Source organism: Falco naumanni, chromosome 18, assembly GCF_017639655.2.
Source record: "Falco naumanni isolate bFalNau1 chromosome 18, bFalNau1.pat, whole genome shotgun sequence".
In the NCBI taxonomy this organism is placed as follows: Eukaryota; Metazoa; Chordata; class Aves; order Falconiformes; family Falconidae; genus Falco; species Falco naumanni.
This window is the reverse complement of record NC_054071.1, coordinates 5,311,585-5,329,885: the sequence shown is the minus strand read 5'-3', so window position 1 is coordinate 5,329,885 and position 18,301 is coordinate 5,311,585. Positions and strand designations below refer to the sequence as shown.

At 53.6% G+C, this 18,301-nt stretch overlaps 2 protein-coding genes across 2 annotated transcripts; both read left to right on the top strand.

Annotated features, from left to right (window-relative positions):
- Positions 1-195: 195 nt before the first annotated feature.
- On the top strand, positions 196-3,114 carry HOXB2 (homeobox B2). Its single transcript, XM_040617790.1, has 2 exons — positions 196-770; positions 1,948-3,114. The coding sequence occupies exons 1-2, from the start codon at positions 377-379 to the stop codon at positions 2,565-2,567; spliced, it is 1,014 nt and encodes a 337-aa protein (XP_040473724.1). The 5' UTR covers positions 196-376; the 3' UTR covers positions 2,568-3,114.
- Positions 3,115-11,874: 8,760 nt separating this feature from the next.
- Positions 11,875-13,523, top strand: HOXB1 (homeobox B1). The gene is made up of 2 exons (XM_040617537.1): positions 11,875-12,481; positions 13,198-13,523. Exons 1-2 carry the CDS (start codon positions 11,875-11,877, stop codon positions 13,521-13,523), a joined length of 933 nt encoding a protein of 310 aa, XP_040473471.1.
- Positions 13,524-18,301: the final 4,778 nt, after the last annotated feature.

Here is an 18,301-nt window from a genome sequence, read left to right as displayed (position 1 = left end):
AGGGATGGCGGCGGCGGCGGCGGGGCGCGGACGGGGGGGGGGGGCTTTTCTGGGGATCTTCTCTCGCTTTTTTTTTTTTTTTTTTTTTTTTTATCAATTAAAGAAAATAATGCTTTCTGTTTGGCACCAGGCCCCGCCTGCTATTGGCCAGGGCTGCCCACGTGACCAGGAATTGGCTGCAATTTCGCCCCAGTCTCGAGTTTAATAGAGCAAGGTCCCCATACGCCTGTATTATCAGCAATATAACAATTATAAAAAGCCCGAGAACCATCATCATCACTGCCATAAAAACTGAGGCCCTCAGATTTCTTTCCCTCTCCCCCTCCTACTCCCTCTCCCCCCTCCCGCTTTTTAAACCCTGGGCCCTGGAAAAGCCATGAATTTTGAATTTGAGAGGGAGATCGGGTTTATAAATAGCCAGCCTTCGCTCGCAGAGTGCCTGACGTCTCTTCCCGCTGTCCTGGAGACATTTCAAACTTCATCAATCAAGGACTCGACATTAATTCCTCCTCCTTTTGAGCAAACCATCCTCAGCCTGAATCCTTGTTCCAGCAGCCAGGCAAGACCGAGGAGCCAAAAAAGAGCATCTCATGGCCTGCTCCAGCTCCAGCCCCAGCCTCCGGCACAGCCCGGCCCCTTGGCAGCGGAATTCCCCTGGATGAAGGAGAAGAAATCGTCCAAGAAAGCTACCCAGGCTCCATCCTCTTCTTCCTCTTCTTCCCCCCCATCATCTTCCTCGGTGCCGGTCCCTGCCGCAGGATCTCCTGCAGGTTCGTATAATGAGGGGATGAGGGGGTGTTTGCTGAAATCGGAGAGGATCCGAATAATAAATAATTCCGCCCCCCCGCGCCAGAACAGCCCTACCCCAGCCCCCCCTCCCCAAACAGACTTTGCCCCGCACCTCCCCCGAAACTGTGTCACGCAATAAAATACACCTCAGCAATGTACACAGCCGGGGCGGGGTGGGGGGGATTTCTCCTGCCTCCTCTACCCGCAAATAAAAAAGCAAATTGCTGCAAGTTCTGCGAAAGCGAAGAGGGAGAGGGGTCCGGGGCAGCAGGGCTCTTCATCAGCTCCAGCGGGGGAACTGGCAGCTGAAACGCAGCTCCATTTGCTTGATTTTCTCTCCCAGCCCTGAAATTTTTAACAGCCTACAAAAGAGGAAAAAAATAATATCCAAACCAACAAAACCCGAAAGAAGAGTGGAGGGGGGGGAAGAAAGACGGGTGGGTAACGCGGGGGCAGAGCTGGACTCTCAGCATCCAGCACGGCGGGATTTCCTGAGTGGGCGATCCCCACTGCAAAATAAAAAATATACCCCCCCCCCCAAATCCTCCCCCAGCCCCCCAACAAAGCAATAGCTTCTCTTCCAGGATCCCCTTGGCCGGGAAGCTCAGAAGCCCTGGCCAGGGACCCTCCTTCCCCTGGGACAAAGAGTTCAAGGCACAATGCACTGTTTCAGGATTTTGATGGCACCGTTCAGGTAGATGCTCGGGCAGGAGAAGGGCGGACAACCGAGCTCATTGGCCAGGTAATACGGGAATAATGAAATCAAAGCCCCGCAGCGTCCGTCCCCAAACTACTGGCACAAGGAGAAGGGAAAAAACAAACCACCAAACCAAACCGAAAAGGAAGGAATGGGTCGAAATTCCCCTTTATCGACGAAGGCGGCAGAAAAGGAAAGTCTCTAAAGGGAGAGGCCAGGGAGTAAAGTCCGTTCTTCCTCCTTGGGGCAAGGGGACCGGAGAGTGGTTTCCAATCCTCTTCCACAGTGGGAAGAGTTTAATTAAACATTTATTTTCTCCCGTAGCGCCCCCCCCCAAGCCACCCCTGCTCGTTAGTGCGGGGCACGGCTCTGCCCTGCCCGCAACAGGGAGGGGACGGACCCGGACCCTCCGCTTGCCCCCATCCCTCGCTTTGCAACGTGCGGTTTTCTGTGTGTTTAAGACATCCAGGGGCTGGCAGACAGCAGCGGCTCCAGGAGGCTCCGGACCGCGTACACCAACACGCAGCTGCTGGAGCTGGAGAAGGAATTTCACTTCAACAAATACCTCTGCAGGCCCCGGCGGGTGGAGATCGCGGCTCTGCTCGACCTCACCGAGCGGCAAGTCAAGGTCTGGTTCCAGAACCGTCGGATGAAGCACAAGAGGCAGACCCAGTACAAAGAGCCCCCCGACGGGGACCTCGCCTACCCCAGCCTGGACGAGGGCAGCGACCCGGCGGAGGAGGCCGAGGGGAGCCCCGCGCTCGGGCCGGCCCCGGAGCCCCGCGGGCCCTACCGGAGCGCCGAGGCGGGTGGCGGGGAGCCCGGGAGCCCGCTGTTCGCAGCGGCCGGGGCGGCGGCCGGCTCGGGCCCCTCGGACCGTGCCTACCCCGAGAGCCAGGACTCGCCTTTGTTGCCAGAGCTGAGCATCTTCTCGGCAGAGCCCTGCCTGCAGCTCTCGGAGGGGCTTTCTCCCGGCCTCCAAGGCTCCCTGGAGAGCCCCGTCCACTTCTCCGAGGAGGACCTGGACTTCTTTACGAGCGCACTTTGTACTATAGATTTGCAACACTTGAATTTTCAATAGCGACCCCCGCTCCCCGCCCGCCTCGCCGTTTCTGCCCCTTCCAGGCGCACCAGCCCCGTCCCGAGCCACTGCCAGCTCCCCCCAGTCGTCTGTAAAAGGTGTGGGGGGGGGCACCCCCAAAAATAAACCCAAGCCATCTCCCATTCGATCGCCCCATCCTTCCCCCTCCAACACCCTCTTCTAAAGCTCCTCACACTGTGGGACCCGAATCACCCTCCCAATATTTATTCTAGAAGGCTCACATGAAAGAACAGCCCGAGTTTTGCTAAATGCAGGTATTTAATTATAGTTATATTTTTTCCCGTATTTATTTTAAAGAAAGCACCCGATAGTTCTCACGCGCATCAGAGATGTCAGCCCCCCGAAAGAAATGATTTGTAAATCCTTCGAGCGACTTTCTCAGGAATCAGAACGAGACTTTTTAGATTTCTTAATAAAATAAAATTAAATTAAAAAAACCAGAGGATTTTTCCTTCCTCTTTTTAAGTTTTAGATGTAGACTATTTATTCAAATCCTTTAATAGTAAATGGCAAATTATTTATTGTACATTATTTTCATAGAGTAAATAAATGTCTTTATAAAACCAAGAGACGTGTGTCGCTACACATTTCATTCGAAAACGTGCTAATTTTTTGCCTGAACCATTCGCCTTCCTCTTTCCTGCTTTGCAGTAATGATGTCCTAATAATCTCCTCGTGTGCACTGAGAGGAGACAAAAGAAATTGCTTCCAACTAACATTTCAGGAGGCTTCGGGAGTCAGAAATATTTGCTGCGTTCAGTTCTGTTCGCATTTTCCGTGAGCGTGCTCTTTATTTATTTTATTTTTTCCTAAATGAAAGCAGGACATTTGTTTCTAATTTTAACATTGGCGGTTATATTTTTGTAACTGAAAAACCCTCCCTTAAGGAAGTCGCCGGATAAAGGGATGGAAAGCAACACAAAGGCAGCACTCGGAGGGGCTCCGCGGAGCCCCCGCACATTCCACGGCCCATGGTGGGGGCGGCGGGGCCGCGCAGCCCCCCGCGGGGACTCCCCCTTCTCCCGCAGCCTGTTTCTTGCCTTCAGCCCTCTCCTTCTCCTCTTTGTGGCAGAAAATACAGACGTACCACATTGAAATTAGTGGTGTTTTAAGCGTCCCGGACTACAAACAAAAAAGGGGCGGAAAGGCAGGATTTTGAGTAAGTGCAAAAAATCCACCTTGGAAGGGTGGTGCGTGCCGGCATTTTAGCCAAAAAATAAATGTTATAGAGAAAAAGAGGGGTAAGAGCTTAGCCTGGAAGAGGCCTTTCTTTTTTCCTCTCTTTTTTTTTAGCAGTGCAAACCAGAACCCCCTCGGCCTTGCAAATCTGTGATCTCCTTCCACGGCAATTTGTGCTGCTCTGTCCCGGCTGGCGGATCCCTTTACGAAAGCTTTCTCGCAACATGTAATTTTAAATACAAAACTCATATATCAGGGAGGGTGAGGCGGGAGTGGGGGTGGGGAGGCTTATGAATGAAAAGGGGTCAGCGCAGGAATCAGTCGCGGTGACACCCAAAATAAATCATATTACGTCTTTGCTAAGTCATTGGTGTTTCCTCAGACACGGCAGAAATTTGGTAGGCGTTCAAGCGGGGTTTGTGCGAAAGTAACGCGGAAAGGCGAGCCCGGAGGGACGGCGAGGGGCAGGGGGAGAGCGGCCAGGGAAGGGGAGGGGGGGACACCCGCGGAGGCGGCCTTAAAATGGCGCAGGGAGCCGCGGAGAGGAGCGGAGCAGCCATGACAAGCCGCCTTGCTTTTCTTTGCGTTCAGGGCAGGGGAAGGCGCAGGCCGGGCCACCCTCCCGGCTCCCCCGGCCCGCGGGCGGCCGCAGGGAGCCAGCTGCGCCCGGAGGGGCACTGGCCTTGGGGGGGGACTCCTGGAGGCTGCCGCCCCCTCTCGCGGAGCCCCGGGCCGGCCTTGCCCCGTGCCTGGAGGATGTCTGGGGGGTGTCATCGTCCGCCGGAGCCCCCCCGGGGAAAGCGCCGAGTCCGGGAAACTTCCGCATGGCCGCCCGGTATTTCATTTCGGATTAAGAGCATCCGAGCTGGGCTGGCTTTCTACTTCGGGCTGTAAAGAGAAATAAAATGGAATAAAGCAAGCCCTCGACAGATGTTTTCGAAATTGCTGTTCGCAGATCTGGATTATCTCTTCCCGCTGAAACAAAGGGGGGTTGATTTTACGGCTACCTTTTCATTCTTAATAATGTCACCAGCCTCTTTCCCTACGAAACGAGCAGAGGTTTCAAACCTCCTGCAATCTCACTCCAGGAAGGAGTAGGTTTATATTGAAAATCGAAGTAGATTGCAATTAAAATACGCCAGTGAACATTACGTAACACCTTCCCATAAATAAAAGGAAGAGGCTAGCGCCCAGCCCGCACTGCCTGCGGACGAGCCGGTCCGCATCCCGGCCTGGGGGCCACATCCCCCCCCCATCTCGCTGCCCTCTCTCGCCGATCCCTGTCCGCTCTGGAAATCCCAGAGCCATGCAGGGGGGAAGCAAGTCCCGGCACAGCCCAAGGACCACAGAAGGCTATTCATTATCTTTAAGTTTATTTAATATCTCCAGCTTCTGGAACATACTCAGCGGCAGCGTTGGCACTGCCAGACGTTGTCTATCAAAGCGCCATTTGTTCCAGTGCTTTACATATTTCCCCTCTTGCCTCCTCCCCCTCGCCAGCCTGAATACAGGCTCGTCGGGGGCGGCGGGAGCGGGGATCAGATGGTCGGGGCTGGCCCACGCCGAGCGCCCCGGGCCGCGGCGGCAGCGCGGGGCTGGCGGGGCGGGGGCCATAGGCCCGGCCCGCTCCCCGTTCTGGGTCGGGATCACGGATCTGCACGGATCCCCGTGGCTCCTCCAGAGAGGGCAGCTCCCCCACTCAACTTTAAAATACGTGCGCATAGATGGATCTCTGCACAAATTGATCTCGCAGCGGATTTCCACAAACACACACGCCCTTTCCGTGGGGAAGGGAGGAGGGGAAGGGAGAGGCGGAGGGGAGGGGACAAGAGGGACAGGGTCCTCTGCAGGGTCCCCCCTTGCTGGGGGCTGGGAGCGGGCAGCCTCCTCCTGCAAGCACCGAGGTGGGATGGGGGCGGGGGAGGGGTTTCCACGAGCCCCCCAACGTAAACCCTGACACCTTATCAATACAGATCTCTAACAAGGGCTCTTCTGCAGATCATAATGACTTCTCAAAGTTGCTGCAGGTCTAGAAAGCATGCCAGTCACAGCCACAGATCAATTCTACACCCACGGAAAGTGACTTAATAAATGGAACCTCGCCAGTTATTATCCTTGCTAACAGCAGGCCCCTTCTTATTTGTCCTAATTAGCAAGACTGAAATGTCGGAGGAAAGAAGGGGAATATTCAATAAAATCTAAATTATTGAATGACTGTAAGATTTCACCATTAGTTCAGCCATTCTTTACCTTCTTCAAAATGTCAAACAAATGGGGAACGCGTATTTGCAACCCTGCCCTTCTGTTCTGTGCAACTGGAGGGCATATATTAAGCATATTAAGCGTATTCAGCTCTTGATCGTTGTCAAAACACTGCAATTGCCTCGCGATTATTAACCTAGGAATATGCAAATGAGATAGGCTCGCACGTGCGGTAGGGATGCTAAAGTAATATTTATCTTGTGCTGATCTAGTCTGGGGATGTGTTTGCTAAGAGCTACTCGAAGCCCTGAAGATGCTGAACCAACCCATTAGAGCCCCCGGGAAGGCTCAAGGCGGAAAACCTTCTGTGAAGGCAAGGCGGGCGGCGAGGCAGGGGTCGAGCCTCTGAGGTGTGAGGTGGGAAGAGTTAACTCCTCCTGGGGAATCACTCCGACCTTCCTCCGGAGCCGCCGGTGGCAAGGAGGTGCCGGGAGTGTTCCTTCAATGACCGTTTTCTCAGCCGAGTTGTAGCATCCCTTGCCAGCGCTTCGCCGCATCCCTGTCCTCGACGGCCAGAGCTTGAAAAATGCTGCTAATGTGCTTAGTACATGCTCCACCACCACCAAAGGAGGAGCTGGCAGAGGGGACGTTTTTCTGCTCGCCATTCTGGCACCTCCCGCATTTATCCCGGCTTTGCTGGTTGATTTTTTTCTCTTTATATACATAGAAGGGGGAAAATACAGAATGCCTTAAGAATCGCTGCAGTCAGGCAGGGTGAATCTAGCCCTCAACCCCAGTGGGATGCTCTTTAAACTAACACCGGTTGACATGAATAATGCTGACCTACTAATATTAGCAACACTGATGAAGCTGTTAATAAATTCATGCACTTATTAAAGGGCGGGTTTAGGTGGAGCTAGCCCCCGTCGGGCCTGCCAGGAGCTGGATCTGAATGAAACTCGAGGGGGTTTTAGGCCCCCCCGGGCTCAGCCCCGGCCCTGCACATCCCCCCAGAGCTGCCCACGCCAGCCGGGCCCGGGCAGGGGTCCCTCGGCGTGGCCAAGCTGTCCTGGGGGAAGGCGAGGGCCGCCTAGACGGGGCTCAGCCGGGGTGAGGGTCCCGTAGGGTCTGCCCGCTATGAGAAGGCGCACGGCTATAGCTCCTCAGAACCATCGCAGGAGGAATTGGATCTTTTGGCGCAAGAGGAGGCGGGTTTTGAGGGGTTTGTGCCACCTTGAAAAGGAAAAAAAAAATCTAAAGAGGCACTTCTCACCCAAATCTTCCACTCAAAGTGTTGCTCAGGAACCCGAGAACATAAAACAAACATGTCCCTCTCCCTGGCTAAGAAGGCTCCCATCCTCTCCGGGGGATGCTGACCACCTGTGGACCGTCCCCTCCCAGAGACCCTCACGACATCGCGCCGGTGCCGGTCCCCAGCCCGGCCGGTCCCCGCCGCTCCGCACGCCCAGCTCTCGAGAGCGGCAGATAAGGATTATTGTATCTTATCTTAATTGTCGCGCATTTATTCTGCAGCGCGGAGATAGCCCGCTCTTGTAACTCGTTAAAAGGATTCCTTCTGCATTTCTTTAGACTCTCAAACTCTGCAGATTTTTTCCATGTACTATTTTATTTTCCCTCTTCAGTTTTTAGCCCCAAATATAGCTTAGCAGGTGATGATCTAACCAAGACACATGCCGGGGCTATAAATTTCTCTGACAATTTCTAGGGACAAGTCCTTTTTGGTGATAGCGAGGTCTGCAGCCAAACACTCACCCCCAGCGCCAGCAGTGCTTCTTATAAATCACCCCGCCAGGAGCCAGAAGTGACATTTCTTACGCACGGCACAAACTTTCTCCGCAGAGAGTTATATTTAACTCCAAAACGAAGCATCTGAAGACTCCGAGCACTCCGGAGCCTTCGGAAATGCTTCATTCCTTCTGTATCGCCTGCATGGAAAACTCCTCGGTCTGCCTGGGGTGAAGATTTTTTACAGGAGGTGCACCCACAAACTGCCTCGAGAAGGGCCCTATCCCCCTTGTCAGGAGTTGTTTGAAAGCAAAGAAATGGTCTTTTGGGGAAGGGAGAAATCTCACCCCCACCCCCCGGCTCCAGCCCCGCAGAGCCGGTTTATGCCACGAAGAGGGAGAAACTGCTCTCAGGCGAAGGTTTATTTTAATAAGATGTCTCCATCGGGTTGGAACAAAAGGCGTGGTTTTCCCCAGGGGGCCAAAAGCCCCATATTGCTCATTTAGTGGGGAAGGGGTGTGGGGGTGTTTCCACGCCAGGACAGCGAGCTGCCCCGCGTTTTGTCACGCCGAGTCCCTCTGCCTCGGAGTGGGTATAGGGGCCAAGGACAGGGGATGCCCTTGGTGGGCATCAGAAGTCCTCTGCCACCAACATCTCCGCGAAAAAACGATGTTATGTTGCTGCTGACCTCCTCATTTCTTATCTGCCCATCAAGCGAAGCCTGAGGTTTAGGGGCGGCAGCTCCTGATGTGCTTCAGGCCCGCATTGCTGCCGGGGAGCGGGGGCAGAGCGGCGCGGGGCGCTGCGCCCTCGGTGCCGTGCGAGCCACCCGCGGCAGGCGGGGAAGGGATGCCCGCTGCCTCCCAGGGCTAACCGGCCCTCTCCGGGCAACGCGGCTTCTTTTTCCAGGGATCAAAGAGCTAAACATGCCCCGCTCACCCTCTATCCTCATCCGTCTCCAGATATTTAATTTCAATCCTGTTGAGTGACAGACAGCAGCCGCCCCAAAACGGTGCCGTCTGTGGTATAAGGAATAACTACTGTCTCCCTCAATATATAAGTGAAAATCAAATAATAAATATAATGAAAGGCTAAGTAACTGTTGGGAGTGGGGATGGGTTAAGACACAGCTCTAATAATTTGAGAATCTCCACTTACACCTTTTCTTTGACCGCTTTCCCTCTCTCAGCTCCCCATAAAGGAGATTTTAAAGAAATATATGTGTCAGTTATCGAACTGGGTTCACCCGGCGATTGGTTGTTAACGATAATCTCGTATTTCTTTCTCCTGCGTGTTATGAAGTTCTGTACTGAAATTAGGTCTCACACCTTCTCCACACGGGGAATTAAACCCAGAAAAAATAACAGCGGTGATCTGATCTCTGACCCAGGGCAAGGGGCTAAGGAGGAAGTTTGGAAAAGCCATTCCCAGTGTGTCTGCGTGCGCGTTAGCGCTGCGGCTTTCGAAAATACCGCGCAGTCGCCACAAGCCATGCATTTTGGGGAAGGTCGTGCCACTTTGGGGAAGTAAGCCGGAGCCGGGGCTGGGGGCGGCGTGGCCCGAAGAGCAGCTCCCCCTCTCGCCCCGCCCGGGGTTGTCCGCCCGGCAGCTCCGGGAAGGGGGACCAGGGGAGCCCCGGGGCTGCCGGCCCCGGGCAGGGAGCGGGCAGCCGGCACCTTCCGTCTCCCAAGAGCTGCCCGGGTTTTGGTGTCCGGGCTCCCGCAGCAGGTAAGAAGTGAGGGGCCCGAGCAGGCTCCGAGAGGAGCAGATGGCGAGCGGCCCGCAGCACCCGGAGTCCGGGAGGAGCGTGACGGCAGCGGCCTCCCTCTGGGAGGAAACTGGCTCCAACACCCCGTCTTTCGCGATCTGACAGTTGCCTCCACAGAGGGACAAAACCCAGCCTTTGCCAAAGTGAGTTCAGCTCCGCGCATCCCCTCCCCGGCTCCATCTCTGCGTTCCGCCCCGAACCCCACCGGCAGCTCCCTTCTCCCCCAAGGCCGGGGGTGGGGGGACTCCCGGGAGCCCGGGGCCCGCATTCCGTCCCCTGCTCGGGGCAGCATCCTGGCTGCATTTCACGGCTACAGTTAGCACCCCGTCCCATCCGATTTTTCCATTTATAGGAGGTACTGTTTTCATCTCAGAACTGCCTCGGGTCCAAGCTTGGTTTAGCCTTCCCTGAAAGGAGATGCACAGCAAAACTTTTCCCTCCATAACTCCACAGCAGTGAGCTCTCTCGGAGCTAATTCTGAAACTCCAGAAGACAGCTGTATTTTAATGACGTAAAGCATCCCCTTAATGTAACAGTGGAGTGAGATCAGGGTGGAAAATTATCAGACAATACGGAACAATTGATTCAAGGATGAAATAAACATCTATCCTTTTCTTTTTTCATTTTGCACCCATAAATCATCTATTGTAAGCATCGTTTAAATATAATACATTCATTTAAACGCGAGTGCAACATAATATAAAAAGCACTCCTGGAATCAAATTAGAAACCGATTTCTCTTGCGAGGGGAATGACATGAGAGTTGCTTTGAATCTTTATAATCACTTTCGGTTTTTTTATGCAGAAAAGGAGGTAGAGAGTTTCATAGAACATTCGTAACCTAAAAGATTTCCTTTTTGAATACCTCAGCATCAGCAAAGTCGGCAGAATAAATGAATAAATAGACACACTGCTCTGGAAGTAGTTTTCTCCTTATTCTTTTTACTAAAGGACGAGAGATGTAATTGGCTAAAACTCACGTTTTCTCTCGGGGGGGATTTAAAGGAGGGAGGAAGGTTGATGTCGTGGCTGCCTGTGTTGCACTTTCTTAACAAATGTTACCCCAACGTGTTGCATCAGCCAAACCTACCAACTAAAGGATGTGTTTATGCCTTTCAAAGTGAACTTTTGGCCTAGGGGGAAAAAAAAAAAGAAAAAAAAGAGCCCTCCTGGTTCTTCTTAAAAGCTGAATAACCAGTAAATATCCTGACAAGTAACAAATGACTGTGGGCGTCATATTGTTGGGTGCTCTTGTCTCCCTTCTGCTAACAAGTAAATAAATGTTGCCTACCTATGTTTCCATTCTCCAGCAGTGGAGTGGCTGACCTGAAGTCAGTGTCTTTCCACCTACTCATCAGCTGGACTCTGCTAGGGGAAAGCTCCATCTGACACCAGATTTGAGCAAAGCTCAAACCAGGTTTGCCATGGAAAAGCAGAGCTTAATGCCCCAGAATTGGTTAAAGCCCTTAAACCATTCCCTGTTTTCAGTAGCAAATGTGTAGGTGCACGGGTGCGTGGATGGATAGGAAGATATGCAGATAGATACATGGATCATTTCTGATTCCATTCCTCTAATTGCTAAGCTGGGCATGGTATTTCTCCAACAAAAGACATTCTGTCTTCCTAACTTTATTTCATCGCCTCATTAGAATATTGATTTAATTACATTGCTTTTACCCACACTGGCTCTAGACACAAAGCCGGTGTGGCAAAATTAAAACACATAGAGCGTATTTTTCTTAGGAGCTTTTATTAGACTCCTCAGCCCAGAAAATGCCAGATATGTTCAAGCCACTTTCAAGGGAAAAGTTTCGAAATGAAGACAAGAGCATCCTTTTGTGCTTGGGGGAGCAGTCAGACCTCCCTATCTCTTTTCCCTCTGCCTTTTTTTTTCTCACATGGAACTAGGGCTGGGGAAAACCTTTTTAAGTTGGGGCAAGGAGAAGTTCTGCTGGAATTGGCTAGTCACATAACTTGGGGGCCTTTTTAGCACTTAAAACAGTCGTGGATAATTCTAATTCTTCCCCTCCACCTCCCCGCACCCCACCTCCCTCCACTCTTTTAAAGTCTTTGAGGAAAGATTTTGACGTATTCGTGTTGTTATCAGATTGATGGGCAGGGTTTGATTGAAACCCCTTTGTCATGCAAATGTCAGGGCCTTGATGGATGAGCTCAGAGATGTGACAAACTTCAGGAGCCCCTCGCTCATTGGGCTGGGGTAGACCACGTGGCCGCCTCCCCCGGCCCCCACCCCGGCCCCGCCGCAGGCTGCGGGGTTCGAGGGCCAGCGATGCATGGAAGGAAGTTTTACAGCTTTGACATACTATCTAAAGGTTGTAGGGCAGGCGGAATCCCCCCCAAAACAGGCTGACCCTCCTCCATCAGTGGCAGATGGACAATACTAGGATGAACTCCTTCTTAGAGTATGCAATTTGTAACCGTGGGACGGGCGCCTACCACCACTTAGAGCAGAGCTCCCCTTCCTTCCCCTCGTGCTCAGGTAGCCCCGCCAGTGACACTTTGAACGGGGACGGGCGCTTTGGCGTGGGAGGGAGCGCGGCCACGGCCGCCCACCTCCCCCAGCAGAGCCCCGGCTACCACCCTCCCTCCTCCGGGCGCCCCAGCCCCTTCCCGGGCGCTGCCCCGGCCGCCGGGTACCCAGCCCAAGCCTGCAGCCCCAGCTACGGGCACCACCAGCTCTACCTCGGCCAGCAAGACGCGGATGGGGTGTACTTCCAGGCGGCCGGGTACTCCGCCAGCGCGGGATCCAGCCTCAACCCCTTAGCAGAGAGCTACTGCGGGGCAGTGGCGGCCGCTGGGCAGTACCAGCAGCAGCACCTTTACGGGCAGGAGCAGCCCAGCTACTTGCCCGGCGTTTACAGCAACCTCTCGCCTTCTTTAAACGAGGACAAAGACTCTGCGTGCCCCTCCGAGCCGTGCCCCAGCGCTACGCAGACCTTCGACTGGATGAAAGTGAAGAGGAACCCGCCCAAGACAGGTGAGTTTGGGGGGAGCAGAGCTTGGCGAGGACGGTCCCCATCAGGGGGAGGAGGGAGGTGGAGGGCAGTTCCCCAGCCCTGCCAGGAAAGGTTTGCCTTCCCCGGGGTTTGTACCCAAGGTAGCTGGGCTCATCTTCCAGGGGAACAGGGATGTGGTTTGCTTTGGGTTTTTGGCTCAGCTCTGCGGAAAAACCAGCTAGAGATTGTCCAGACACGTCTGATGGAGGGTCCCTGAGCTCAGCTTCCCACAGGCCCAATGCGATTGGAATAGGAAACGCTCCAGGCTTCCTGCTTCTTCCACAGTCGTGGCTTCCATCTCCCCTATTGTTCAACTTCCTTCTCTACAACCTTCCTTAAATCACAATCGTCCACCCCCCCACCCCCCCCCCGCCCCATCATCACCCTTCCTTTCCACTCCTTCCCACGTACGGTCGGGTCTCATGGCAGTTTGCAGGGAACTGGAGGAAATGGTTGCAAGGGAAGAGGGGGCAGCCCTGCAGAGCCTGGGCTGGTGTGGCCCTCCGGGTTGTATCCCTGGGCTGGGCAGCCAAGGGTAGCTGAGGGTCCAGGAGGGAGCCCGAAGCTCTGGGCAATGGAGGGACCAAGCGCTCAGGAGAGTAGGGGAGTAGGGGTGAGCCCACACCCACAGCTCCCCAGTCCCAGCGAGGGAGTTGTTTTGGCTGCTCCTGGCCTGTTGGTGTTTGCTCGTTAACAGCTAAAGTGTCGGAGTACGGACTGGTGGGCCAGCCCAACACCATCCGCACCAACTTCACCACCAAGCAGCTGACAGAGCTGGAGAAGGAGTTCCACTTTAACAAGTACCTCACCCGGGCCCGGAGGGTGGAGATCGCCGCTACCCTGGAGCTCAACGAAACCCAGGTCAAGATCTGGTTCCAGAACAGGCGGATGAAGCAGAAGAAGAGGGAAAAGGAAGGTCTTGCCCCAGCTTCTGCCTCCAGGTCTGCGAAGGAAGCTAGCGAAGCCTCGGATCAGTCCAACTGCACCTCACCTGAGGCCTCTCCCAGCTCGGTGTCTTCCTGAAACACATCCGCGCAGGGCACAGAGATGAGCCCCTCGGGGGGCAGCTGCTCCCTGCAGACCCCGACAGACACACACGCACCTCCCACGCACAGCCCCATCCACACACACGCGTGGAAACAAGGCCACACTTGCCTCCGAGCAGTCCCCCTTGCTCTGGCTGTCTCCACAGTGTGATACCAATTCTCCCGCTTGCATTTCTCTCTTAATTTATAGACCCTCTGTAAAACACTGGACTCCAAAGGAGCAGCCGTGTCCTCGTATATCCTTAGCAATAGGCATTTGTCTCAGGGACGTGTCTCCCTCTCCCCTCTCCTTCCCCTATAGGAACTGCACTTTCAACTACAGAAACTTTAAAACGAATTTAGTTCTCTCCCGTTTAAAAAATGTGCACAACGACTTTTGCCTGCAAGAATCCTACGTTTAAAGTATTTTTGCTCCCCGCGAGGTTGTAAAAAAGTTTTGGGTATTTTTTTGTTTCCTTTTTTATTTACTGTATGTATATCTTGGAATGAGATCTGAGGCGCCCAAGATGCTAAGGGCCTCCGCAGAGACCCAGACACCAAGCAAACAATGCAACTCCTCTGCTACCATTTTGCACTATTACTGCTTTACAGGGTTTTCCACACGCTCCGCGACCACGGCTGTTACTGCTTCTGGGGGAGGGAGGGTTGTGCTATCAGAGGAAACGAGATGAGGCAAAGGCTGACCCCGGGGTATTTTGGGCAACGGTCACTGTCGTAGGAAGTGTGAAGGTGGACAGGAACAAGGCTGCGGGGGGGCCGCGGGGCTTGGCTCCCCCCGGCACTGATGCACTGGCTGCTATTTATTGTACGTCTCCTCGATAGCCTGAAGTCTTGGAGAGAAGTAGCACGGTTCCTTGTACCCCCACCCTCTTAGGCTTATCGGAGTCCGATAAAAACATTAGTAAACCATGGCTAAATTGTTTCCCTTCCCCACGAGAAACTTTAGGGTAGGATGAACTGAAAACCAAGGCAACTTTTGTTAACGATTGTTCTAAAAAGGAAAAACGTCATCGAGAAAAACTAGCGGTTTCTTAATCGGAATCTCCCATTTCCCTTCCACTCCCTTCCTCGTGCTCTGTATCTCGAAATGAAACTACCTCAGTCTAATAAAGTTTACTTTTTCCACATGCAAGTCCTCTAGACTTTAAGCGAAATGGAAATCTCTCCTGTCCAGGGAAACGCGCGACACGGGGCGGGGGGACCCCGGGCTCGGAGAGAGGAAGAGGAGAGGAAGGAAAGGTCTCCGGCTGCTGCCAAAGCTCCCAAACACACCGGCCGGTCCTGCTTCCTGCGGGTGCCCTACGATCCGCCCCCCCCCCCCCCCCCCCCCGGGCACCAGCAGGATCGGGCACGGCGCTCGGCTCCGCTTCGGGGGCGTTCACATCGAGTAGCCCGGACGGGACGGGATAGGAACGCGGCGCTCCCCACGTGGGGTTATTTCACAGTGTAACAAGGCCTGATGAGAACAGAAAATCATCATTATCCTCAGGGTTAGCATCCCGGCACGGAAGCAGATCTGCATTACTGAAGCAACAACATCAACTGGAACGGGCTTGGGGGGCGGAGTGGGGGCAAAGAGAATTTCTCGTTTATACGGAACAGTTAGTACCGTGAGGTTGATCCAACTCAAAACCAAAACGAAGTGTCAGTTTGGTTTCCTCCCTCCAGCTTCCGAAGGGAAGCCCTGAAAGGGTGTTTTCCACAGCACAAGTCGCACACGAGACCAGCGGGCAGCGGGCCGGGACCCGCGGGCCGGCGCGGGTACCGGCAGCGCAGCGCGGCGGGGCAGAGCCGCCCCGGGGCCGGGCGGGGCGGGGGGTGGCAGCGATCCCGGGTACAGCTCTGACCTTTTTACCTCGAAACGCCTCTGGGATTTCTAAACAAGTAAACAGAGGAGCTGCCAGGAGAAACTATTGTTCTGGCTTCGTCAAATTTGCAAACCTTTTTCGGTGGGGGCGGGAGTGGGGCGAGGAATGAGCAAAGTACCTGCTGCAGCTGCCGCCGAGCCCGGCCCCCCCGCCCGCAGCGCTGCCCGACCCCGGCCCGGCTCCTCCGGGGTCCCTGGGCGACAAAGCATCCCTCTGCCCTGGCGATACGATCTTCCCCCATCTAATACACCTCTCTTGCTCGAAAGAGAAGATTTTTGAGTGTCCAATTAGCTCAGAGATAAGGGCAAAAAAAGAAAAAAAAAGAGGGGGGAAAAGGTGAAAAGAGGATTTTCTTACACCAGCTGTTTGCAAAACATCAGGAGAGGAGGGGGGAAAAAAAGCACAAGCAGCCAGATTGACTTTATAACCTGTGGAGTGTGAGTGAGTTCGGTTTAACCTATTGGTTGAATCCATGTGATTGAAGGTTTTGTGGAACCTGTGCGATTTAAGCTCTCATCGAAACAGTTTTTTTTTTCCTCTAGGTCTCCTGCGGGCCCTGCGCCCCGCTCACCCCAGGTGAGGCGGGCAGCGCCCGGCCGGCAGGGCCCTCCAGGGCCGGGGGGAGCGGGAAGGCCGGGACAAAAAAGAGGGTACGGATGTGTCAGTGTGTCGGCCACAACAAAGGCCCCCAGCTCCCATTTGAAACTCAAAGGGACTCTCCGGAAGAGTCCGAAGAGCCGGTGCTGATGCGTCCTTACATATGTAACACCCCCTGGGATCCCCCTCACCCCATTCCCTTTGCCCCCCTCGCTGCCAGGCCGGGTTTCTCTAACAACGATCACCGCACACAGCTAATCTCTTTTTTCCCCTGCTCTCCCTCCAAGTTTCTCACGCTACCTTTTGTCTCAAGAGCCCGAAACCCACTGCTGTGAAGCAGAAGCCGGCTGGAAAGGCCATGCCAGGACACTCGCGGCTGGGGGTCCCTCGGCTGGTGACAGATGCTCCTGCAAGGCAGGGAGGGACACTCGTGTCCGCCCCACACCCAGAGCCGGAAATAAAGAGTGGGCACCGGTACTTCAGTACCCACAAAGGTACCTATATGTATCCATATGGTACACTAATGCACGCTCCTTACCACAGCACATCGGCATAGACTACACAGAAAGAGGCACACATGAGTCTCCACAGACCTGCGTGCGTAACTCCTTATCGAGACTTAAGCCATAGTTGGGCTTTACCACAAATATGAGGTCTACACACATTCCTTTGTTTTATATAAATGATACACAACGATGTGGCTATTTATAACCCGGTATATTCCCATATCTCCATGTGTGCCTGTCCGTGGGTCCCTGGTATTGCATTTTTCATGAGCAGGAAAATTGGCCAAGTCCCCCTGTACACTCACACACAAAGCCATGTCTTAACGGAGATTTATTCTTTTAATATCCCAAAGGAAGGGGAAATTCCCAGTTAAAGAAATGTAACTGTGTAAATTATTAATGGCAGTTCCCGTGTTGGAGCAGGAGGAGGGGATGGGGAAGGGATGCTGAGAGTCCCTCTGCTCTGGCTCTGCTCCCAGAGCAGGGACCTGAGGAGCACGCCCAGTGCTCTGGCCTGGTGTGGCAGCTACTCCAGGGCCATCTGTTCCTTACCCCTTGGTGTGAAATGTTTCTCCTCTCCCTAAAGCATTTGTTCTCACAATGTGAGGCCCTTTTGATCTCGGAAGAGGACATTCTATTTAAAAAAAATAATAATAATACCCTGAAGACTTCCTTACTTTCAACTCCACTTTGCTGGCTGCTATTAGCTCTGCTCCTGGAGTCTTTTTGCACTGAAGGTGTGAAGCATTTCTGGGGCTCTGGCTGGGGGCAAAACTTTCCCCTCAGTGACCGCACTGCGCACTGCGGTGGGGTTGGGCTATTGCTCACGCCTAAAAGCCTTTGATGTCTTGAAGTGGAGAAGAGGGGAGGAAGCCTTCTGGGTTTCTCCAAACTTGTTTCACACAGAAAAATTAGGCAGGGGCAACCCTGTCCCCAGCTCTCGGCAAAACCAGAGCAGGACAAGGGTGCAACGTTTTCATCACACAGGGAGCAAGCCAGAATGGAAACAGAGTTTGATCCATCTTCTGCGAGTGGCACCAAGACAGCAAGGTGCCCATGCACCTGCTTACCCGCTAACGTTGCCAAGGGTTTTGATACACCCTGGATCAGGCAAACCAGGAGGGATTGTCATGCCTGCTAAGTTTTCTCAACATTTTGACATGCACATTTTTTTAGGTGTCACTAAAATCCCTGGAGAACCAGCCAAAAGACCTGTGGCTGTGTGAAGCCTTGGGTGAGTGCAGCTGCTCTCAGATGCCAGCTGGGCAGCAGAGCTTGCACACCCAACAGCCTTTCTCCATCCTTGGGGACTTCCCCTGCCCCACAGCCCCAGCAGCACAGTTGGGCTAGATCCTGGGAGCTGGGCATATATGTGTCTATATGGATCATATGTATTTATAGACAATGTATTTCAAGGTATATCAAATATATAGTATATTTATTTTTCAGGGTTGATGCTGCATAGGTCACCTGGATTTAAGTCAAGGACCTCCAATCTACTATCTCATGTCCTAGCCCAGCTGTAACACTCTTGGATCATTAGACTGAAGGGGCCACCCCACTGTGCCGTCCCCTTTCTCACCCCTCTGCCCCTCAGCCGTTTGCTTCCACCAACACAGATATTTCAGCACTGTTCAGTTTCAGGGTTGCTTTAGCCTCTCAGGCAGGTGAAATGAGGTCTGGGGCAAAGGGCTCGGGTGGAAGGAACAATTGCAGAAGTAAGCGTACAAAATGTTTCCTTGCTCTTCAGAGGCCTCACCTATCCTTTCAGTTTACACTGGTCT